The 25,331-nt window shown below is 48.3% G+C and overlaps 1 protein-coding gene across 1 annotated transcript in view; it reads right to left on the bottom strand.

Annotated features, from left to right (window-relative positions):
* GABBR2 (gamma-aminobutyric acid type B receptor subunit 2) overlaps positions 1-25,331 on the bottom strand; it is a 338,745-nt gene that overhangs the window by 209,729 nt on the left and 103,685 nt on the right. Inside the window, exon 2 of the mRNA XM_029920582.1 lies at positions 19,654-19,791. Within this exon, the coding sequence (XP_029776442.1) occupies positions 19,654-19,791 (138 nt within the window). The remainder of the gene's footprint in view (positions 1-19,653; positions 19,792-25,331) is intronic.

The raw sequence follows: 25,331 nt of genomic DNA, 5'->3' as shown, positions 1-25,331 counted from the left end.
TCTCACTCCTCCCACACACTTTCAGTCTATGCCTGCCGGCCTTCCTCCACCCTGCCCTTATCACGCTATATTATACGTACATCCTTACTTCTCCCAATGCTACTGTAAGATAATAACCCCTCAAGCTGTCCTATAAGAAGCATTCAAATATTTGCTGAATAAATGAATGTATGAATGAATGCAAAGGGAGCAAGCTTCATGTGTGGGGTCCCAGAGAGAAAATGAAGATCAATGTATGACTGTCTTGGGGGGTAGGATATGGATCAATACCCAGAAGAAATAATTAATAATGAGATATTCAAAAATGAATCAATATCTTGCAAAGTACTGAGTTCTCCATCACTGGAGGTATTCAAGGAGATGCTCAAGAATCCTACATCTGTCAGGGTCATGAAGGGGACTACCAAACCAGCAGGGGGTTTGCACAAGGCAGCATTGTGGCCTACATGTACTGCTGGTGAGCAAACCCAATGATTTTAGCGGAGCCCCAGGTTAGGATTTTATATCTTAATAGGTATCTTTCCTTTGTCCTACTTTTACACTACCTTCTTAGAAAATGATCCTGATTTTCCATGCATGGTCTTTAAACAAAAGGACGAGGGTATTTAAGGGGAAATACTAAATAAGCTAACAATACAAGTGGTATATCCAAGGGTCTATGAGATCGGGGAAATGCTGGGTTGCAGGTTCATTAAGGAGTTCTAAAAAATATACAGTCCTCAGAAATAAAAATCTCCTCCTCAAATCCCCATCACTTTCCATTAAATTAAGTCATAATATGAATCTCAACCATATAGAATGAGTTAGACTCCTATCTGGGCACTGGAGAATGAACTATTGGAAGTACCACAGGGAGGGTAGATAGAGCTCTGAAATGAAAAAAATTAATTACATTTAAAAGAGACAATTAACTGTACACGTTGAAATGGCCCAAGCAAGAGGGCTGACATTAGTTAGCAATACTGAGGACACACTGGTACTAAAGGCTATTCTTTATTTGTCTGAAATTTAAATTTAACTGAGCACCTGTATTCTGTCTGGTAATCCTCAGTAACCATCCAAGCCAGAGACAGTAAATAGCCTGGAGCCTATGTGACATCATGAGCAGGCTGACAGTAGCTGCAAAAAAAAGTGGGTTAAGTCAGTGAAGAGCATGCGGTGATCAATTAGTCATGCCTGCAGTTAGCACGGGCCAGGGAAGTAGCGGCACCAGCGTCATTCATTTATCTGCCATTCTGAACTTGTCTAATAACTCCTCATTTGCCAAAAAAGGCAAGGGACTTGCCCCCTGCTCATAGCCTGAGCCCTCAGCTGGGCTGGGCTAAACTCATTTGCCTCTCCATGCTGCCTGCTCAGAATCAAAACAGAATGCCACCAACGCCATGATTATGTAATTTCAGACTATCCTCAGCAAACATGACCACCCACATCATCGGCCGGAACGCACACAGCCAGTCAAAGCCTCCACCTGATCCAATTTATCATCATGACTACATTTGAATGCCCTAGAATAACACAAAAGATGTGAAACAAAATCCATTGACACCGAGAGTTCTGTGGAAGGTGATGTCATTACGACGAAAACGCTCAGGGGTCTGAACCTCTGTGCTCTGTATGAACTATCTAGGGGGCTCTCTTCGATAGTCAATAAGCAATTTTACGTTCGGCTCTTGGTAGAATCTGCAAACAAGTGTGCTTCATTACAAAGCAGAGATTTCACATGCTGTTTACCAAAATAGGTGGAACTGAACTCAATTTGGGCTTTCTTCTCCACTTTTCCTTTGGCCCCTCCCCCTTTCTGAGCCTGGGGTTCCTCGCTGTTAAAATAAGATGACACTGGGTGGCTTTTTATTTCAGCTCCATCATTTCACGAGTTGGCAGTTCTGTGCTTAATTGACAAACCAAGGAGGGAGTCTTTCCTTAGGCGAGAGAATGAAAACGGCGGCACTCCGAGACTTCGCCAGACGGGTTTTAAACCAGCCTCTTTCAAGGCAGTTATTCAGTCTCATCATCTTACATCTCCATTTGGTTATTAGCCTTTTACCTTCTGCTCTTCTTAATCAAGTTCATTGATTCATTTTCTCATTCATTCAGCAACTATTTGTTTTCTAGAAAAATTACGGATGCATTCCCTCAGCCCACAAACCCCACTTCCAGGAATTCATTCTCCAGTTCACACGGGTGCACACATGACACGCGGCCCAGGGTACTTCAACAGATTGGAGACAATCCAAACGTCCACCAACAAAGGACTGGCTGAACACACTGTAGCACATCTACCTCGAAACGTGCCAGGGATCAGGAATGTCTTTATACACTAGGAAAACAATGAGCTCTGGGAAAAATAAGGGGGAAAAAGTAAGGTGAAGAACAGCATATCCAGTACATTCCCTTCGGCATAAGAAAAAGGAAGAGGAGGAGCGCCTGGATGGTTCAGTCGGTTAGGCATCTGACTTCGGTTCAGGTCATGATCTCACGGCACATAGGTTCGAGCCCCGCATTGGCCTCTGTGCTGCACAGCTAGCTCAGAGCCTGGAGCCTGCTTCAGATTTTGTGTCTCCCTCTCTCTCCATCCCTCCCCTGGTTGCACTCTGTTTCTCTCTCTCTCTCTCTCTCAAAAATTAATGATAAGTATTTTAAATTTTTTTTAAAAAGAGGAAGAGGAATAAAAACACACACTTATGAATATTGGAATGAGAAACACTAAATAAAAAACTAATAAAAATGGCTATCTACAGGAGGGGCATGAACCAGAACAGAGGGAAGCTGTATCAGGTCCAGAAATTCTCTACTTGTCACATATTAAAAAAATTTTTTTAATGTTTACTTTTTTTTGTGAGAGAGAGAGACAGATTATGTGTAGGGAAGGGGGAGGGACAGAGGGAGACACAGAATTAGAAGAGGGTTCCAGGCTCTGAGCTGTCAGCACAGAGCCTGATGTGAGTCTTGAACCCATGAACCACAAGATCATGACCTGAGCCAGTCAGATGCTTAACTGACTGAGCCACCCAGGCACCCCTCACATATTTTTGACTATAGAATCATCTAAAAGTTGTATAGGTTTTAAAAATAAAATTAATTAACAACAATAAAAAATCAATCCCCAAGGACTGAAAACAAAGGCACCTAAGAGTATAAAAGTTGCTAATATAATCACACAAGGAAAAGTCTATGAAGGAACTTCTGGATGCATCTTCACTGTCCAACTAGGAGAGATATCATCTCTCCTACCCCCTACCTTATCCCCCAACACATTCCCAATTTTTATTATGAAAATATTCAGATCTACCAAAAAGTTGAAAGAACAGTACAGTGAATACCATATACCCTTCACCATTCAGCATTTTCCACATCTGCTTTCCTCTCTCTCTCTCTCTACATACACAATACACATATATATACCCATACATAGACACAGACACACAGACACACAGACATACACACACACACTTTTGGTTTTGATGCATCTGAAATCAACTTACAAACACCTGACACTTTACTCCTATCAGTCCAGAATGTACCACCTAAGAACATTTTCCAGTAGCATTACAATGTCATTATCACACTTCTGAGAATGAAGGGCAGTTCAGTACCATCCCATGGTCAGTACACATTCATCTCTTCAATTTCCCCTAAATGCCCTTTACACTCTAAAAATCAGGATCCAATCAGCATTTATGCCTCTCCTTTGGCCGCTATATTTTTATAATCTCTTTTCACCTAAGAACAGTCCCCTGCCTTTCTGTTATTGTTCTTGTTGTTTTTCAAATTAAATTTTCTGAAGAATCTAGACCAGGTGACTTGTAAAATGTCCTATATTTGTGTGATTATCTCCTTGTAGCCATATTAAAGTTTAAACTTTTTTTTAAAAAATGTTTATTTATTTTGAGAGAAAGAGAGAGTGTGAAAGCAAGTGGTGGAGGGGCAGAGAGAAATGGAGAGAGAATCCCAAGCAGGCTCTGTGCTGTCAGTGCAGAGCCTGATGCGGGGCTCGATCCCACAAACCGTGAGATCATGACCTGAGCCAAAATCAAGAGTCAGACGCTTAACTGACTGAGCCTCTCAGGTGTCCCTTAAATGTTTTTGTTTAAAACATCTTAAGAGTTATATTTTCTAGCTCGGTCCACTGGAAAAAAAACCTAGAAGCAGTGAGCCCAGTAGCAATGAGCAGAGCTAGCATTCAGATCTCGGTTCCTAAATATGATTCCCCAGCAGAAAAAATCAGGAATGTCTAGAGAAATGGCTGATTCCAAATGTAGGGCGGGTAAATATTAAGTGTCCAAAGTAATGGAGGTAGAGGCAGGAAGGGAAATAAGGGGGCAGGAGAGAAAGAAAGCCTCAAAAAAGGGAATAGTTTTCTGCAGAGGAGAATGCCAGTGTCAGTTAGAAGGGGAAGGGGATTTGAATCAGGAAATGACCATTTTGCAGCCCCAGTGTAACAGTGGCTGGCCAAGGACCACCATCAGGTAAGACTGTAGGCCTCCAAGACTCGCCCCACATCTTACCTAATAATTACTAAGGGGAGAAGGTATCTTTACAATAAATCTAGCAAATGCTACCTTAACCAAGTGATCAAATTTAGCATAATCAAGAATAGTTCAGAGGTGGGCCTCCTGACTCAAAGCACTGGGAAGAACATGCTTGGATTCTTAGCAAAACTGTTTAACCTGAATCAAGTTGTGAAGAAACAATCAAACAAATCCAGATTTGAGATTTGGGGAACATTTTATAAAACAACAGGCTTGGGCCTTTTAGGAAGGTCAATGTCCTGAAAGCCACACACACACCCACACAAACACACACACACACACACAGTAGGAGATTAAATGTAATAGATTGATTAAAAGAAAACTGAACTATTGGTACCTCATCAAGATGAAAAGATTCTGCACTGCAAAGGAAACAATCAACAAAACTAATAGGCAACCAACAGAATGGGAAAAGAGAGTTGCAAATGACCTATCAGATAAAGGGCTAGTATCCAAAATCCATAAGGAACTCACCAAACTCCACACCCAAAAAACAAGTAATCCAGTGAAGAAATGGGCAGAAGACATGAACAGACACTTCTCCAAAGAGGACATCCAGATGGCCTACAGGCACATGAAACGATGCTCGGCGTCATTCATCATCAAGGAAACACAAATCAAAACCATACTTAGATACCACCTCATACCAGTCAGAGTGGCTAAAATGAACAAATCAGGAGACTATAGATGCTGGCAAGGATGTGGAGAGACGGGCACCCTCCTACACTTTTGGTGGGAATGTAAACTGGTGCAGCCGCTCTGGAAAACAGTGTGGAGGTTCCTCAAAAAATTAACAATAGAACTCTCCTATGACCCAGCAATAGCACTGCTAGGAATCTACCCAAGGGATACAGAATGCTGATGCATAGGGGCACATGTACCCCAAGGTTCACAGCAGCACTTTCAACAATAACCAAATCATAGAAAGAGCCTAACTGTCCATGAACTGACGAATGGAAATCAATTTGACAATAAACTATTAAAAAAAAAAGAATAGATAAAAAAAAAGATGTGGTTTATATATACAATGGAGTACTACATGGCAATGAGAGAGAATGAAATCTGGCCATTTGTAGCAATGTGGATGGACCTTGAGGGTACTATGCTAAGTCAAATAAGTCAGGCAGAGAAAGACAGACACCATATGTTTTAACTCATATGTGAATCAGGAGAAACTGAACAGAGGACCATAGGGGAGAAGAGGGGGAAAAATAGTTAAGGAGAGGGAGGGAGGTAAACCATAAAAGATAAATACTGAGAACAAACTGAGGGTGGATGGGGGTTGGGGGAGAGGGGAAAGTGGGTGTGGGCACTGAGGAGGGCACTTGTTGGGATGAGCACTGGGTGTTATACAGAAACCAACTTGACAATAAACTATATTTTAAAAAAATAAATGAAATGAAAAAAAGTAGTAGATTCAAGGAGACTAAGCATGTGACAGGATTTACACTGCACACTGCCTGATTGGGTCCTTGATCTCCCCCATCCCCAAATAAATGGCAGTAAGGACATTCTGGGGACAATTAGGGAAATTTGAATATGGGCCACATATTAGGTAATATTATCATATTACTGTTAATTTTTAGGTGTGATAATTATACTATGATGATGTAAGAGAATATGCTTGTTAGGAGAGTCATGCTGACATATTAAGTGAAGTGTCATTATGTCTGCAAACTATTGTCAAGGGCTTCAACAAAAAATGAGTTGGAGTAGGGGACAGATAGGGGAGGGAGGGGAGAGGAAGACCAACATGGCAAAACATAAACAACTCAGGTACCTACACAAAAGGTATATGACGCACATGGTGCTTTCTCTTAATTTTTGCAGGCTTGAAATTTTTCCAAAATACTGGAAGAAAATTTGGAGGAAAGATAGAAACACAAGTAGAGCCACCGAAACGCTGACTGCATTAAAACATAATGTTGCAACTGATTGGAATACAGTCCATTTCATATATATTTTACAGATCCATGAATTCATAATGCTACTTGCACAAAAGGGAGAGACTGAGAAAGAGAGAACCCCCGAAACCACCAAAAACAAAAGATTCCTGGAGGTTTTCCTAGATTCCAGGCCATATGCTGGGCTCTGGGGTTCCAACTAGTGACAAGGGAGATACGGCCCCACCCTCCACACCCCCACCGCCCCGATGACAGAGGGGACTGACAACCACCAGGCAGGCTCCACACTGAACAGGCAACTGAACCTTTCACAACAGTGCAGGGTGGGGAGAGGCAGGTGCTATGAATGTGTCCCCTGGAGGCAGGGATCTGGCTGGAAAGCCTCCTCAGAAACGAGAATTCTCAACGTGAGAACTGAGGAAAGATCCCTTTTTGCTCATGGGGGCTGCTTGGCTGCGCTGAGTGTCCACATCGCCGCTGTTCCAGCAGCAGGCCTGGGGTTTCAGAAGACACCCAGAATGAGAAGGAGAGCCATTCCTAGTACATGCGAAGCCACCAACCACGCCATCTCACAGCTTGTGTGGGGAGCTGGAGCTGGCGTGAGAAAAAACCACGCTTCTGTCAGCATCGGGGTGTAACATCTCCATAATCGTCTAACCTCGGGTCGCTTGTCTCAGACTGAGCGCCTCCCACTTTAGAAGGCTCCACTCTGCATCATGGAAATAATAAATCATTTAACATTCTTGGTCAACAGATCCAAGGCCAAAGTCTTGTGTAGAATTCAACACTAAGGTAGGCTAGCCTCTATTAAAAAAAAAAAAATCAACTCATTCATTATAAAACCACCCAGAAAAGATCTCCTAAGTACTATCTGCTTGAAATACTTAGCATAGCTAGATTTTTCACCAACCACCAGTCATCTCATTTTTGAGTTCAAAGGAACCATTCATTTTTTTTACACAACAAGTTGCTACATGAGGAACAGGTTTAAAAGTGGCGTGTGTGTGTGTGTGTGTGTGCGTGCGTGTAGAATACAGGCCAGCTCCTCGGCGGTCACTGGCTGACAAGCAGGAAGCTCATCATGAGGTAGGCTGGGGACATCCCACTCCCACACCCTGAGGTCTTAGCAGGAAGCAGGTCGAGTCTCTCTGACCTTTGCATCATTCTGAAAACAGCCTAACTAGGAAGTTTCTTCCCCGCAGGGTTGCCCGAGGCTTATATGGGATCCACTGAGAGGCATTATACCCAGTGGTTGCCAGCACAGACTTTGGAGCCACTTAGTCCTGGCAATTTCTTGGCAAGACACTCAACCTTTCTGTGCCTCAGTTTCCTCACCTGTGAGATGAAGAGAATAATAGCATCCTAGGGCTGGTGGGTTGGTGTGTGGAGGAAATGAACTCATCTCTCCACAGGGTTAGAACCGTGCCTGGCCTGCAGCAAAGGCCGTGAAATGCAAGCCAGGAGTATTATAAATTGGTTTTGTACTAGGCCAGCCAGATGTGCCCATTCTTGATTTATGACTACCAACTCAATGCCAGGTCTTGTGTGAGGCCCGTGAGGTACACCCATGGCTCAGACAGGCAAGGACTGTCCTGGGGGAGTTCACAGTGGGGAACACCGAAACCTCATCAGAGAACTGTAAGAGACTGCAGAAAGGGCAAAGATGAAATGAGTGAAGAAAATACAAAGCCGGGGAGCAGGGTTGGGGAAGACCAGGGAGGCTTCCTGGAGGAGGTAACAGTTGGACTAAATATCAGAAAGTACACAGTGCTCAGCCAGGGGAAGAGGGAAACCAGAGAGGCCCCTGACAGTGGGAACAGCTTGGGCCAAGGCCTCAGAGCTGCAGAGAACTGGCTCTATCCCAAGCAAGACCTACCAGAAATGCTGGCCCTGCACCTCGGCCTCTGCTCATGGTGTGGCCTGACACAGGCCTGACACAGGGCTCACCTCCTTCACCTGTAGAACGGGTTCTCTACCTGGAGCGCTCTGGTGGACAATGCATGTCTGAATGATAAGTGGCTTAAGGAATGGAGGGAGAACCAGGCCTAACCCAGGAGCCCCTAGAGGAGGGAGTCACATGCAGGGCACAAGAGGAAAGACAACAGATTTAAGAACATGCTGATGGCTTTGAGCTACAGGGTTATAGGGAATAATGACATGACTTAGTCATCTGGCCCAACCCCTTCCCTTTACAGCAGGGGGCCCAGAGAGGGCAGCGGATGCACAGAGGCCACACAGCTAGCCCCAGAGACTGACCCACATCCCCACCTCTTCCAGGAAGGTAGACCAGAAGGCCACCTCAGTCTTGGAAGGAAGAAGAATACAAGGCATGGTGCGTGGCACTCTGAGTGTTTGTCTCATCCAGCCCAGGGTCTGCTACCCCACCACATGTCCCCAATGAGGCGCTGAGACTGGGAGAGGCTAAGTGACCTGCCCAGAGTCACAGCGAGTAAGGGCCAGAGCCTGGATGTGAGCCCCAGCCCGTGTGACTCCCAGCCCAAGAAATGTACCGGATATTGACATTACGACAGGTTGACTGAGCACATTAACCCCTCCGGGCCTCTGTTTCCTCATCTATACAAATGGGCACATGACCCCCTTATCAAACAGGATAAACATAGGGCAGTCAGTGCCATGCTATGACACCAGCCCCACGTTCTCGTCCCAGAGCACCTGCCCAGCAGTCAGCCCACTTCACGCAAGCACCACTACGGTCCTTAGAAGAAAACAGAACAGTTACAGATGAGGGTGCTCAGGCCCCAGTTGAGGTTTGTGTATGGCCACCCAGCAGGGAGCTGGCAGGGCCGGGATGGGAGGCCAGGTATCCTCCTGCTGACCCAGTGTCCTTCCCATCACCGCTTACTGGGAGTCCTAGGTCCCCTCTGTGTGCCCCTGGCCACCATGGGATCAAGGCCCTTGCAGGCTGAAAGGACTCTGAGGTTGGTGTGTCAGATCGAGGCTCAAGCAGGACATGCTCCAGCCACACCACAGTTTGACAAGAGTCCTTGTGGTCCATGATGCTGAGATGCAGGGATGTCAACAGTGGTGACACACTGGCCACACCTACGTTTCCTCCCCGACATTCCGCAAATAGATTCAGGGGCCGAATAGGTATTTCCCTGAAGTCCCTTCCAGGGTCGGAACACCTCGCCTCGAAACCCTTCCCCTCAGCTGACACACCTGCCTTCAGAGACCCCAGGCACCTTAAATCAGCAAGAATCATCTAGAATATTGTCAAAATTCAGATTCAAGGTCAGTAGGTGTGGGTGGGGCCCAGGGGCCTGCATTTCTAGTAGGCTCCTAGGTGCCGCTGCTGCGCTGCAGCTCTAGAGAATCTCTAGACCCATGTTTCCTCAGGTTCCCTGATCACGTGAACTGTCCGAGGTGCTTATTAAAAATCAGCTTCCCAGCCTTCCTATAATGTGACCAGTGGACCCGGGAATCGAATTCTTAGTTAAACCAGAACTCTGTTCCCACTCCACTGCACCTGATGAGTGCTATGGTTGAGAACATGTGAGAACAGTGCCCAGTCCAGCCCTCTCATCTGGTGGCTGCATCCCCTCTAAGCATGCCCCCTAGGAGCTGCCCTGTACCCACCTGAGGGAGGCTCATCTCATCTCACTCAGTCTGTGCATCAGAATCACCAGAGGCCCAGAAGTAGGACAGAACCTGGCCAGGGTGACCAACACGTCCCCGTTTGCCCAAGATTTTCCTGCTTCCCACTTCCTGTCCACGTGTATCATGTCTGCCTGCACAACACCCGTCTTGGGCTGCTATTGTTACACACGTGTCCTCCTGGAGGGAACTACTTCCCTCGTTCCCTTTCCAGGCCTTTCCAGTCTCGGCTTATAATTCCAGACTCAGCTCAGTGTAATCTGCGGTTGTGCTGGTGACTAGCTGTACCCTAAGGAGCATGAGTGATTTATTTATTTAGAATGAATTATTTACACCCTGAGTATTTCCAGAAAGGGGTTGAGGCAGTGAAAGACGCATAAACAATGAGGCCGTTGGGCTCACACTCTGGGAACTGATATTGCTTTAGATACATTGTCTTGAATTAAAAATGGGGGTCAGAACCTTGAATTGAGTCTTGTACCAGATGGACAGGAAGGATACGGGTTGGGTCCTTGGCAGGAATAGGCTGGGAAACGCCAGTCACTTGGTCGACAGCACTGTGCCCTTCTTTGCCTCTGCATCTGTGAAAACTCCACCCAAAAAGAGCATGTGCACCTCTTACAGCTGCCTTGGGCTTATTTTTGCCTCCCCTGAAGGTTCCTGTTTTCATTTCACTGTTCTGAATCACCTTCATGGTCTGTGATAGTTCATTTCATCCACAAGACTTCGAATCTGGACACAAATGGAGACATAAGTCTTCAAGGAATTCTCAGCCCAGGGCCTGGCTGGCGTCTCTGATGGCGTAAGCATCAGGAATGGTAACATCAGCCTTAGTCTGTAGCGGAGTGCCTCCACCCTGCTCCATTACCCTGTCCTGTCTGATGCTCTCAATAGCCCCAGAAGAAAGGCAGACTTAGCCCATTCTGCAGATAAGTTCAGTGAGGCTCCAGGAGGTTGCTGATTTGCCCATACAGGTTCTGTCAAAGAGAGACACAGGGGGGCTGGGCTACCCAGAGCATCCAGGTTCTAGGCCTCTAGAACCTCACCAGGCTACCTCTTGGCCATGTCCGCCTGTCCTGGGGTGGCTGTGCTGGGCAATGGGACATGCACTGGTCTGGGAGAGCCTGGGAGAGCACACAGCAGGCATTGAACTGGTTGAGTGAATAAATACATAGAAGCATGTTGTAAAATGAGTCAGTGAAGGAATAAATGCACGAGAACAGACCCCCTTTTTCCCTCCAGAGGATTAATGGGTCCTGCCCGAATCCCTTTTGAAGGTTCGTTTTTCTTCCTACCCACTTGTATCCAAATTGGAAACTACCAACCTTTCTTCACCACATGCAGGACATTCTGCCGGCTCTCAGAACCGGACTTTCCTGCACCAGGCAGCCAGTGACACGGCCAGGAGGGCCCACCTACAGTGCATGCCCTTCATAGCACTTCTCCCTCTCTCCCACCACCTTTTTTTCTTTTTTATGGATCCAGAGGTGGAAGCATCTCATAGATTATTAATGCGCTGAATGGCCCCTCTGGAGGCCAGTGCCAAGAAATGGCTCCAGCCTGGCCTGGATTCTTGGCCTCTGTCATCTTTCTTAGACAGCAGCCGCAGCAAGGGCTCCTCGCTGTGCTCAGTCTGCACTGCACCTCCCGGACGGTCTGCATCAGGTCCACAGTCTGGCCACCCAGCCACCCACGGTGTGGATGCCATGGCATGGGCCGGTAGGGGGGCAGGTTTCCAGATGGGGTGACTGGGACTCACGGGGGCTGATAGGCAGGCTGTGTGCTCAGCGTGAGTGCCTCCCTGAAGAACCCCCATCCTGCCCCTGACGCCTTGGTTTCAGGGAGTTTGGGGCCACATAAATCACCTCTGTTGGTGGTGAAACACGGGGTGGCTTTCATACTCTGAGGGCTGTAATCAGAGATCTGCTTCTGCTCGAGGACTCCCTGTCCTGGCAACGGCAGCTACAGTGTGTAGTCGTACAGAAGTGCTTTCACTTAGAAGGGGAAGCCTTCCGTGATTCTCACAAATGGCATGCAAGGCTAGTTTGCTATTCCCATTTCACATAAGAGAAAAGCAAGAGAGAGAAAATAAGACCATATTTTAGTGTATTCTGCAGAGCACTGGAGGGGAAGCCATGGGATTCAGCTTTGCTGTTACTATGAGAACTTGGCAAGGTCCTTCGCACTTTGGGCCTCTGCTTCCCTGTCTGTATAATGGGGAGACTGTACCCGATGCTTGCCAAGACCCTCCCAGCTCTGGCTTTCTATGAATCTACTTCAAAGTCCATAACCCGCAGCCAAGTTAAAAACAACAGCAACAACAACAGCAACCACCCTTTGACTTCTCAGGCAACCTACCACTTTAATAAGAATCACTCGAGAAAACCAAATCTGATGACAAAATTTCTGTTCCTGGGATGCAAACGGCCTTGACCGACAGCTTGGGGCCATGCTGGAATTCAGTAAATAGCAAAGGGCTCAACTGGGGAGGGGTCACTGACTTGGTTTTTTAAATGTCAAAACCAAGCGTGACTTAGGTTTTGCAGAAATCAAGTCCTCAGCGTTCCAGGCCGTGGTTGCCAATCCTTCAATCGCAGACTCAACATCCCCCGTTTGCGTGACCTGCTTCCTTCCTGGCAGGACATTCTCCGTGGACTCAGCCCCATTACAGGAGCCGAGGACTTCCTGCCCAGGGAGGTCCTGGGGTGGGGGGCTCCCCTGCAGTGCAGGACGGCTGCCCAGGGGAGGCTGGGAAGGTGCAAGAAGAAACGCATCTACCATTTAATATCTGCCGCGCTGCCTTTTAAAGGACAGGCTCTGCGGGATACAGTTCCTGATGAAATAGTGTTTGCGTTTTCCTGCGAGCAGCCCTTTATCCCTTCAGGAATCTGACTTTATTTTCATCAGTGAGACTATTTCTGTCTGCAAGCTGAGGCAGAGCTATCGCCTAGCTCCCAGGGAGGAAGAAGGAGTTTTGTCCTGCTCTCTGAGGATGTCAGCCCCCCTCTGGCTGTGTCTCTAGTACCTTTCCTGGGCTCTGCCTCCCACCTCTGGTTTCAGCTGCCTTGCCACCCTCCTCCCCACTCGGCTCCACATTCTCCCACCTTATCCCCGGGCCCATGCTTTCAGAAGGATGGCCTAGGTTGGCGGAAGGTCAGCAGAACTGCTCAAGAAAAGTACAAGGCAGGGACAAAACCAAGCCCCCTTCAGATTGCTGAGGAGCGGATTCTGAGGGGGTCTGAAAATGATGTCAAAGGAACATATGAGTTAAAAAAAAAAAAAACCCGGGTCCAGGACAGGAGATATGGGCTGAGGCCGAGCTAGAGGCCAGTTTTTGTCTCTTTGCTTTTCTTTACAAGGGGCCACATGTTGAGAAGCACTCTGGGTCCCTTCAGGTCTGGCAGGCTCTGACTCTCTCTCCTCCTCCTTAGGGACGAGACTGAGGCCCAGAAGGCAGCCATCCAGCCTTCTGTCGGCAAATACTCCCCCAGTACTGTTCAGCACGTGAGCCAGGTCAGCACCAAGCCTGGGGTGCAAGGCTGAATGAGACCAGGCCCTGACCTCAGGCAGCTGCAGGCCAGGCCGGGGATGCAGGCACAAGACACACGATGGCGGGGGTGGGGGTGGGGGTCAGATGGTACAGGGCAAGGAGTGAGGGACGTCACAGGGAAAGGGCAGCAAACTACACCAGAAAGAATAAGCACAGTCCTGCCAGGTGGAGAGACCCTGTCTGAGGTGGGGGGGGGGGCATGAAGGAGCAGGAGGGGCAGGGGAGCAGGGCAGGGGTAATGCAGCCCCCTCTGGCCACACCTGGGACTGTGGTCTCCATCCTGGGAGCCCTGCCGTCTCCTCCACGCCCTCTTTCCAACAGGGGCAGCATAAACTGAGTTCTGCAGCCTGGGAGGGAGCACCCCTCAGAGTCCCAGAGCCCCTGTGTCTGGGGGATGAGCATGCCTTAGAGGTGACCTGGCCTAGCAGAACCCTGGGAACTGACTGCATCTAAGTCACCTGAGCTGCAGGTATCGAAATGGCAGCGAGGGTGAGGAGTGGGTCTACAGCCCTTGAGGCATTTGATGATCCCTCAGCCTGGACCTGCCGAGTGGAGCCCGAGAATTTGCAAGAACACAAGCACATTCCCCAGCCCTCATACGTGACTCTTACAATAGTTTGAGAGCCTGCAACCTGGTCTATGCTTACTGTGTATATTAGATCTCCCCAGCAGCAGGACTGGATGACACTGGAACATTCGGGGAACCTCGGGCAACAGGGAACCCCCTGCTTCATGGCCAGGCAGCCTGCCCCATGCTGGACGCCTCCAGGGACAAGGGCTTGCTTTACGGACAGCGGAGGCTCTGCTCCCCACTAACTCCAGCCATTGCTCCGGCCTCTCCCCACCTGCGTCACGGACAACCAGCAGCCTCTCTCAAAGAGCCACGTAGCTCTGGAGGCAAAGACTCCGGTCTGAACATGTTGTCTCCAATGGCCAGACCCCGACCCTTCCCAGATGCCTCCCAGGCTCTCTCCCAAGCCCCAAGGCTGCTCCCAGGCTCTGCCTGTGTGAGACCCAGCTCTGAGCCCCCCAAGGGAAGGGTCTGACAGGGCCAGAGAGGGACAAAGCCTGCATGTCACAGCCTGGACTCTGAGATCCTCACATCTAACTGGAGGAGCGGACGCTCCTGGTAGCTGAGTGACTCACATCATGACTTCAACAATATTAGTCTCTCGATGCAGCAACCATGAATCAAGAAGCCCAGCAAAAAAGCAGAAGTTAAATTTAACCGATTTTGGCACCAGGCTGAATTTTCACCCCTCTGTCATGCGAATCCCTATTTTTGCAGCACCAGGAAACAGAAACAACTGATTACACATTCCAGGCTGTCTCTGTCCAGCGAGCATTGTTCCCCCAAAGGGCAGTCAGAGCTCCTTTTCAATTACACAAATTACATGCATTTTCCCATTTGTGAAACTCTGTTTCGGAGCCCAGTTTTGAATAAGTTAAGGGATGTGCTGAATCTCTTGAGTGAATGTAGGCCCACTCCTCCAGCCCCTCCACCTCCAAGCTCAGCCTCTCAGAGGTTGAGAAGGGGCTTGGGAGGATTCCAGTGGCTGTGTTCCCTGAAAGTGGGGAGAGGCAGAAGCCCCAAGGCTGCTCCTTATCAAGATCCTGATCTTAGTGCTTCAGTTCCCTCGGCAGGCTCCACGGGCTGGGAGACGTCTCATCTCCAGGCCTCATCCTGTGATTCTGCCTCCGAGATCCCCAGAGCTCTCCCAACTGCCAGGCACCATCCAGTCCCCTGCCCCCGGTGCCCCTGTCCGGGTGGGGCCGGAGCCTGTGACCCGGCGCAGGGTCTGATGGCAGATGCTGGGGCAACGTTGGACTGGTCACATCTGCCACGATGCAGAGTGACCCTGGGAAGGTGGAGACCGAGCACCTGCATTCCCTCCCAGGCCCTCCACCTCCCCCACGGTCAAGTCCACACGGTGAGAAAACTGCTGCCCGGGAGACTTCAGACTAAGCAGCCTGTGCTCTGCCTTTAGTTCTGGTCAGCAATCAGTGACCTGGTGCCTGGCCCTGCAGCGAGCCCTGGGAACTGGAAGATGAAGAAAATGGGGGCCCCTGTCCCCTCAAGAAGCTCTTATTCTAGTAGGGAACACTTGGATATGGAATCAACTGTTGCCCACGAGATGTAATTCATTTAATGACAAAACACCGTATGTGATAGAAGCGACATAGAACTTTGTTTCCCAACCTTGTTACTGCCCTTCTGTGAGGACATCTTTGTACGTGTTTTCCTAATCCTGCACCACTCATGAAATGTTAATACGACGCATATACTATACACCTATTTATGTCTGTATATATATATATCTGTGCTTTATACATAAAATGAGTAAGATATCTTGTCCCCTTCCCATAAGAACCAATACACCGGCCTGGGGGAGATGGCCTTCACCGAGAAGGCTTTATTTAGGAAAGAGCAATTTGTTTACTTTTGGGGCTAGGGACGGGAGCCACAGAAGGAAAGGAACCAAGGAAGGCATCACAGAGGAAGAGGTACTTATCCAGGGTTTGAAGGATGAGCGGGAGTTCTTCAAAACACAGAAGGGACTCAGCACTAAGCCTTCTTTACTGGGCAACTTGAGCTCCTGACTTCTTCCAGGAATGACTTCTTCATGCAGGAGTCAGGCTCCAAGATGGGCCACAGTGATTTCTGCCTTCCTCCGCAGCTGGTCTAGTACTCTCCTGCACTAAATAAGAGCTCATTTATATGAGCAGTGAAATAAGGCATAAATGACAGTGTACAACTTCTGAAGGACCTTGCCAACCTCCGCCTTGGTCTCTAGATGAGTCGCTTAGGGTCAAGCCAGCTGCCATGCCATGGGGGCACTCTAGGTCTCTGTGGAGAGTCCTGCATGGAGAGACACCAGCCTGCCAGCCATGTGAGGGAGCTAGTTCGGGAGCTGGTCCTCCAGCCCCAGTCAAGCCTTCAGATGATGCTACACCCCAGTCTCCAAACCTTCCAGGTAGACCACAAAGATCATGAAGCAGACACAAGCCATCCTCTGGGTCTGAGTTACTGACCCAACAGAAATAACAAAATAATGATTGTTGTTGCCTTAAGCCACTGAATGTGGGGGTGACTTGTTATGCAGCAATAGCTTACTACAATCTCTCTTTCATAACCCAGTCTCCTGTCTAAGCTCTTTCTCTAAGCTGGAGGCCTATCTTGCTCATGTGGAGGCCAGGGAGCTCTGGCCAGCAAGCTAGGAGGAAGTCCCAATGTCCTGCTTGCTCCTATGGCTCCTCCGAGAATTCTGAGGGCAAATGGTTCCAGGTGAGGGGGTGACAAGGCCCGGAAGTCCCCTGGATTCCTCTCTGGGTTGGGGGGTTCTCCAGTGAACTTGGCCTGCCGCGTCTGAACGCAATGTCCACCCACAGGTTCTTGCATCCCTCCATCTCTGCCTTCCTCCATTCCTGTGTTCATTCAACAGTCATATGATAAGGTCCACGAAGTGTTAAGCAGCAGGAAAAATAGGAGTAACTCAGGCCCAGGTTCTTTCCTTAAGGAGCTCACAGCCCAGATAAACATGCCCCCACTTCCGCCAAAAGGCAGACAGGCCAAGGCGCAGGAGGGGTGGGCTATGTACAAGCTCAGCTAGAAGTACATGCAGGGAAATGAGAAAAAGAATTTCCAGAGGGGCGACTTTAGAGAGTATAGTAAGGAAGGGCTTCTTGGAAGAGGCAACATCCAAGCTGGGTGTCTAAGACTGGGTGATGCACTGGGCATGGGGAGAAGGAGGCATTTCCAAGGGTGGGAACGGTGTTGCAAGGAAGACCCAGGACGCTGAGAAGCTGGGGTATTCAACTCGGGGAGCAGGCAGGGGTAAGGAGAAGACAAGAAACACTTAGTGCTAAGAATGTGTCAGCCATGGCTCTGATCACAATGTGATCATTTACTCTACACAGCGGTCCTATGAGACTGGCCTTTTCACTCCCCTGCTTTTACACACAAGGGGCTGAGGCTCAGAGAGGCAGTGTCTGGCCCTGCCAAGTAGGGAGTGCAGCATGCTCCTCAGTTTGCAGGAAAGGAAGATGAAGCTGGAGAAGGGGACCTGACCAAGGTCTCACTGTTGGCAGGCACCGCAGGGCTTGCAGCCAGGTGAGTGGTGCTGGGTCCCAGGCACCTAGTTGGGTTTGCACCATAGCATGCCAAGCTGCTTTGCTCGCCTCCTCCCCTGCTGCATTCGCCCATATTCAGCGTGGCCTGCTCAGGCCACAGCAAATGACTCACTGCTCCCCAGGCCCGCACGCTCCCCCACCTCTTGCTGCTGAGCACTCCGTTTCCTGTGCCGACAATGCTCTCCTTCACGGCTCCAGCCATCCAGCATCCTCTCTTCCTTCACAGCCAGCTCTACATCCCTCTTTCAGGAGTCTTCCTTGCCCCTGGGCTGAGTGGGTAGCCTTCCCTGGGACCTCACTCCTTCTTCATTATATCTCAGCCTCAGGCAGCTCCTGCCTCTCTTTGGGCCAAGAGGTCAGGGCTCTACCCCCAGCACCCCATGCAAGCAGGGCTAGACTCACTGAGCTCCTCAGTCAACAGGAGTGCAGTGACACTGGATCCTGCTGTGGTCAGGCTCCCGTGGCTTCCTCATTGTCATCCTGGATCCCACTCACCACGTTCCTGCCCCCACTGCCCCCTTCTCCGCTCCCTGAACGTGCCAAGTTCTTCCCCAGCACAGGCCACCTGCACTTCCCATGCCATCCATCCAACCAGCTCCTTCTCACCCTTCACGTCTCAGCTCAAAGGTCACCTCCTTCAAGAGGACATTCCTGACTGTCATGGGGCCATCACCACTAGTCCCATCACCCGGCTTGCTTCTCACTTGGCTATTTCCTAGTAGTCTTTGCTCAAGGGCCAGACTGCCTGGGGGTAAATCCTGACTCTGTTACCTACGAGCTGAGAGTCCTTGAGCAAGCTACTAGGCCTCTGTGTGCCTAGGTTTTCTCCTTTACAAAATGAGGATAATAGTGCCTACAGTACATAGAACTTGTAGGGACTGATTTCATGCAAACAAGTGCTCAGAACAGTGTCTGGTATACTGTAAGTCTGGTACACATATTACCAAGTGTTAGCATGTGGTTTACTTCTTTGCTTCATCCATCCTTCCATCCTTCCATCCATTTTTCCTTCCTTTCCTTCCATGTTTCCATGTTACTTGTTTACCTGCTTACTGCCTATCTGTCACCCTCCTAGAATGTATGCTCTGAAAGGGTAGGGGCCCTACCTGTCCTGTTAGCACTATATCCCCCAGGGTCTACCAAAATTCCAGGCACATAGTAAGTTGCCCATCATATTTGTTGGATGGATGGCAGAGTGGATGATGGATGGATGGATGAATGGATAGAAGGTTGGATGGACAGATGGGTGGATGAATGGATGGAAAGAAGGACAGATGGATGGATGGAAGAAAGGAAGGAAGGAAAAAGGGTGGATGGAAACATGGAAAAAAGGAAGGAAGGAAGGATAAATGGATGGATGGAAGGATGGATGGATAGAAGGAAGGATGGACGGAAGGAAGGAAAAGGGACGATGGAAACATGGAAGGGAAGGAAGGAAAAATGGATGGAAGGATGGAAGGATGGATGAAGCAAAGAAGTAAACCACATGCATGGGCCACCACTCATTCTCAGTGGTCACATCTTGCCATGCTCTTCTTTCTCCTAGTCCAAGTAACAGCTGGCACTGGTGAATTTTGCCTACATCAGACTTACACTCACTGGCTGATGGTGTAAAACATCTGTTGGTATAAAGAGTGAATATTGACCAGGAGCCCCAGGAAAGGCCTATGTGAGGGGAGTCTTGGTGGACACGAGAATTTCAGTGGGGGAAGAAGGTTTGGCAGCAAATAGATAAAGGCCCATATGAACAGGAAACAGTGAGAGCAGGGCTCACAGGCCTGAAGGTGCAAGATACTGATCATCCAGGAAACAGCTATGGAGGCCTGAACTGGGCAGCTTAGGAACCATGTTGCACAAGGAACCATTCCTGCAAAAGACTGGTGGCCAAAGACAGTCCCCCAACCAAAAGTGACCCAAACCTTACCTGCACCAGATTCCAGCCTTGGAGAGATTCTGCGATGATGGACGTAACGGATGGACAGACTCCTCCAAACACCATCAAGTGATTCGGTCCGTATTTTATTGCATCGTAGAAGGCTTTCAACCCTTTTGCATTATCACACTGGGGAGCAACAGACAGAAAGAAAAGCCTGAATTAGAAACAGCTTTCCCCAGGGACAGGGGCCCAACGGTAGATTCACACAAACAAATTTCCTCGTGGGAAACCTTCTGGGTTTCAGCTGCCCCATCGAGAGGCCTCTCCTTCAGCCAGCCCTGAACCATGCTGTAAGCTCAGTGAGTGTGATAATGGTCCCCTCATCCTCTCCTCCCCTCAATGCCCCCCACCATCCAACTCCAGGACCTCTGGCTCTCCTGCTACCTCCCTGCAGAATGTACAGAGGAAAGAGCCCCCAAATGCCTCCCTCTGGAGTCTCCCTCTGCCTGGGGTCATTTATATTTTAAAAGACGACAAATCCACACCCATTAGAATGGCTATTGTCGAAAAAGCACAAAACAGTAAGGGTTGGGGAGGGTGTGGAGAAAATCGAACCACAGCACATTGCCTGTGGGAATGTGCAGTGGTGTCGCTGCAAGAGAAAACAGGACTGTAGTTCCCCCCAAACTGAAGCAGGGTTACTATATGATCCAGCACTCCATTTCTGGAATGTCTCCTTTGGAACATCCACTTCTGGGTGGACAGCCAAAGGAACTGACAAGCCAGGACTCAGAGAGACATTTGCCCACTCATGTTCATAGCAGCAGTATTCACAATAGCCAAAAATGTGAAAACAACCCAAATATCCATCAAGATGAAGGGACGTACAAAATGTGATCTATATACATGCCATGGAATAATTTTCAGCCTTAAGAGGAAAGGAAATTCTGACACGCGCTACAACGTGGGTGAACCTTGAGGACATTGTACTAAATGAAATAAACCAGATGCAAAAAGATAGCTATTGTAGGATTCCACTTCGATGAGGTCTCTAGAGGAGTCAAATTCATGGAGACAGAAGAATGGGGGCTGCTGGGGCTGGGGGAGAAGGGCAGGGGGAGTTCGTATTTAATGGGGGCAGAGTCTCAGTTTGGGATGATGGAAACATTCTGGAGATGGATGCTGGTGACGGCCGCACAAGGTGCATGTACTTAACACCACTGAACTGTACGCTTAAAAATGGGTAAGACGGTAAATTTTGTGCTGTGCATATTTTCTCACAATAAAAAAAGAAGAAAGAAGAGGAGGAGGACGAAGGGGAGAAAGAAAAGGAAGAGGAGGAGGAGGAGACTTTGAAGACTTTGCCAAGCACTGCAGCATCCAGGGCTGGGTGCCTAGGCCCCGTGAAGGCTGGACACGGCTCCTGCCAAGGTGCTCCCACACCAGAGGGGAAAACTGACCACTAAAACAGACCCCAGTGATCCAGTGTGGAAACGAACAAGGACAGGTGTCCTCAAATGTTTCGGGTCAGTGAGGACTCACTTCCGCCTCTACCTCTGTCATTTAAGCCGGGCTGTCATTTCTTCCCTGTGCAGAAGCCCTGGCGCCTACCGGGGCTTCTTGCTTCCCCTGGGGCTCAGCTAAGCCTGCTCACCACCCAGCCATCTGAGGGTTCTTCGTAAAACATAAAGCAGTCCTCCCGACGGTCCTGTTTTCCGTGTGCTTAAGACCCAACCTCCTAGCAGAATGTAATTCTCTAAAGGCTAAAAACATAATTCTCATGAAAATTGATTGTGGATATATGTCAACCTTTTATTTAACTCATTACTAAGGGGATCTGCAAGATGGCACAGTGGACTCAAGAGAAAATTTGAGAGATGGGGATTTTTATAGTGAATGGAAAAATAAGGAATAAGGTAAGATTGCCAAATTAGATACAAAACCGGTTCATGTCCTAGAGGACAATAAAACGATAACCGTGGTGGACAGAAAAGAAAAGCACTGAAGACCAGCACATCTTGGCAGTTTTAGAGAATTGTAAGGGGTCTGGGTCTTAAGTTCCACCAGTCCACTCTTAGGCAGGGCCGCTAGAAAATGCTCTTAAGTGTTAGGCTAACTGGTTAGATAGTGACTACTTGTACAATTTACAAGTTTGGGACCAGGGTCTGAACCCTCCCTATCATAATGGACACAGGAAGCCATTGGGTCCAGCCTTGACTCCCACTCTGACCCGATTTCCCTTTACTCTCTCCCTTGCTCACCAAGTACAGCTCATCAGCCTCCTTTTTGTTCCTTGAAACGGAAAGCAATTTCCTTCCTGCCCCTGGGTCTTTGCGCTTGCTGTTTTCGTTGCCAGGAAAAATATTCACTTGTTTCTTGGCATAGTTCACTCCTTCTCATCATCTAGGACTGGGTATAGCTCTTACCTACTCAGAGAGGTCATCACTGTCCCCCTACCCAAGATGTCCCCCACCTCCACTCTCTCCCTAACATGCCACCTTATTTATTGCCCTAAGGCAGTTCCTAAAAATTATCTGAAATCACCCTACTTTTTTGTTGCCTATATGTAGACTCACCTCCCAACTAGAAGGTAAGCCCCCGAAGGCAAGGATTTTTGTCACTCTTTTCACAGCTGTCTCCTCAGAGCTCAGTAAGGGACAGCAAGAATCTGTTGCATGTCTGAGGTGCCCTCTGACATCCTCCCTGTACCTGCTCTCTCTCCTCTTCCTCTATGTCCATGTCTCTCCTCTCACCTTTGCCTTCCTCTCCATTCTGGGTCCTCCTCTTCCTTTCTGCTCCCTCTCCCTTCTCCTTAAGTGATCATAATGTGGGACCAGAGTGGCTCAGTACTTTCGCTCCCTTTTCATTTGAGAGACTCTGACCACAGTGGGTGCCCACAGGACTGAAAACACGAGTGTGAGCGGTGGCCTCAGAGAGCACACTGTCCAGCAGAGGCCGTAAGACCACGGAGGGGGGGGGGCCCCGGCGGGGGGGCATGTCACGAAAGAAAGGCACAGTGATTGTGCAGGGGAGGGGGAGGGCCCAGCAGGCTGTAAGCCCCCAGGGGAGGGCAGGGAGTGGGGGAAGGCAAAAGGCCCTGGGCAAAGCTAAGAATTACAGCCTGCAGAGATCTGGGAAAGAATTCCATTTTAAAATTGAAATGTAATGCAAAAATTGACCACATGAAATTTTTTCTGATAAGAAAGAAAGAGAGAAAGAGAAAATGAAAGATGGGAAGGAAGGAGGGAGCGAAAGAAAGATTAAGGTCTTATTGCTTCTTGGGGCCCTCTCTTAATTGTCCTTGTTCCTTGATTGAAGGCAACACTTCCCGCTCTGAGTGGAACACAGCAGATATAACAGAGCGGTTCATGTTTTAATTGTTTCTACCATGATTTACCAAATCATTTCCCATTTTAATACATTCTTGTAATGATTTTTAGCTTGTTTCTTAATCTGTAGCTAATGACAATGATAATACAGTACTGCAAGATTTATAATCAAAGTTGCATTAAAATAATATTAGCAACAATGAACTTATTAGTACTTGTTTGCTCTGCAAACATTTCCCCACTACGTTGTCTGTGCAAGATTCTGTATTAATGATGATGTCCCGACGCCTCACAAATACACAATCTGAATGTCAACTCAAGAGCAGGGGAATATTTGACAACCAGTATTTGAACACTTCTGATGTTTGCAAATATTTATCCTGCTCCATTTTCACCAGGCTGGGTGTGAAAGGTGGAATTCTGGCCCCCAAGACCTGTGCCCCTTGGTCTTACACTCGTGGATATGTTACGTTACATGGCAAAAAGGACTTTGTGGATCTAACTAAAGTTTGTTATCAGCTGACTTTAAAGAATTATCTAGCTATGGTCAATGTAATCACAGGAGCCACAACATGCAGAGGTCTCTTTTGCTGGTGGCAGGAGTGAAATCAGAGACTCCAAACATGAGATGAAGTCCGTGTGCCTGTTGGCTTGAAGATGAAGAGGGGCCACATGTTAAGAAAATGGGGGCTTCAGTCATATAATCAAAAGAAACTGGATCTTCCCCAGGTGAGCCTCCAGTTACGAGCCCTACCCAGAAGACACCTTGATTTTGACCTTGTGAAGACCTGAGCAGAGAGCCCAAGAGAATCACACAATGCCTGGATTTCTGACCCGGGGACTGTGAGCTGATGCACGGTTGTGGAGTAAACCACGAAATCTGTGGTAATCTGTTATAGCCGCAGTGGAAAACTACCACAGTGAAGCAAAATGAGAAAAGTAAGAATAGTGAGGGTTTCCTTAAAGTTAAATATATTTCATTTCAAAAGCTAGATAAGATCCTTCAGAGTTTGTATGGTGTTGAGATGTTTTTCTGTTATAAAATTATAGATAGTAGAATGGTTTTTAAAAAATGAATTTGTTTTCTTTAATGTTAATTTATTTTTGAGAGAAAAGGAGAGGAAGAGGGCATGATTGGAGGAGGGTCAGAGACACAGAGAGAGACAGAGAGAGAGGATCTGAAGCAGGCTTTGTGCTGACAGCAGAGAGTTTAATGCGGGGCTCGAACTCACATATGATGAGATCATGACCTGAGCCAAAGTCAGACATTGAACAGAATGAGCCACCCAGGTGTCCCAAATGGGTTTGTTTTTAATGTCCTAATGGGACAAAATAAAGTTTTTATTTTAAAAAGTTTTTAATGTTATGTTTATTTTTGAGAGAGAGACAGAGCACAAGTGGGGGAGGGGCAGAGAGAGAGGGAGACACTGAATCTGAAGCAGGCTTCAGGCTCTGAGCTCTCAGCACAGAGCCCAGGGCAGGGCTCGAACCCACGAACATGAGATCATGACTTGAGCCGAAGTTGGATACTTAACAGACTGAGACACCCAGGTGCCTCTCCCTCATCCTCATTTCTGATACTGTATCTTCTTGTCTGATATGAGTCCTAACCAGAGAAACTTTCCAGTTGATCAAAGCTGAGTCTCTGGGGGAACCAGCTTGGAGGCTGTCGAACTGGAGGCCCTCAGGCGCCTGCCTAGGACTCAGCAGAGATGTTTTGGAGCCAGCAAGGGGGTCTCTGGGCTCCTAGCTGCTCTGCCTGTATCTGTTCTATATTCAGCATCAAGGTGCCCACGTAACGCTTAATTTGAAAAACGAGGATTCTATTGCTGGTAGCATAAAATGTCTGAAAACCACAAAGGGGATGACTCCAGAGGTCCTTGCCCACATAAGATTTGTGGTTTGGGCCTGGGGAAGGGCAGGTGAATGTCCTGTGAGGAATGGGAGGGAACAAGTCACTGGAGCACACTCCCTGGAAGTTAATCCACTGCACATTGATTTGCCTGGTAATCAATTCACCAAATCGCTGGGGGGAGTTTCTCTAAGTTGGAGTTTCCCAAAGGACTCCTTGCAGACACTTCAAATGGCCATTTCACAAGGATGTGTCCTTTCAGCTCAGGTGAAAGTCAATTTCACCTGCTTTTCACATTTCAGTCCTTCCTGCAGGCTGCCCTTGGAGACGCTGCCCTGATGCCTGTTTATTATCATCTCTTCTTGCAGACTCCGGACCCGCCCTTGCATGAGCCAGGGAAATGCCAGAGCTTTTCTATTCCCCCCATTTAAGGTGTCTGTCAGACAGCTTTTAGTGAGCCAGTCACTGGGCAAAACTATCATTCTGAGAAGTTGTTTATGGCAAGTTGTCTTTGAGCGATGTGGCTTTTGATGAATTGCTCTCAG

This window comes from Suricata suricatta, chromosome 13 (assembly GCF_006229205.1).
Source record: "Suricata suricatta isolate VVHF042 chromosome 13, meerkat_22Aug2017_6uvM2_HiC, whole genome shotgun sequence".
Classification (NCBI taxonomy): domain Eukaryota; kingdom Metazoa; phylum Chordata; class Mammalia; order Carnivora; family Herpestidae; genus Suricata; species Suricata suricatta.
This window is presented reverse-complemented; position numbering and strand designations above follow the sequence as displayed.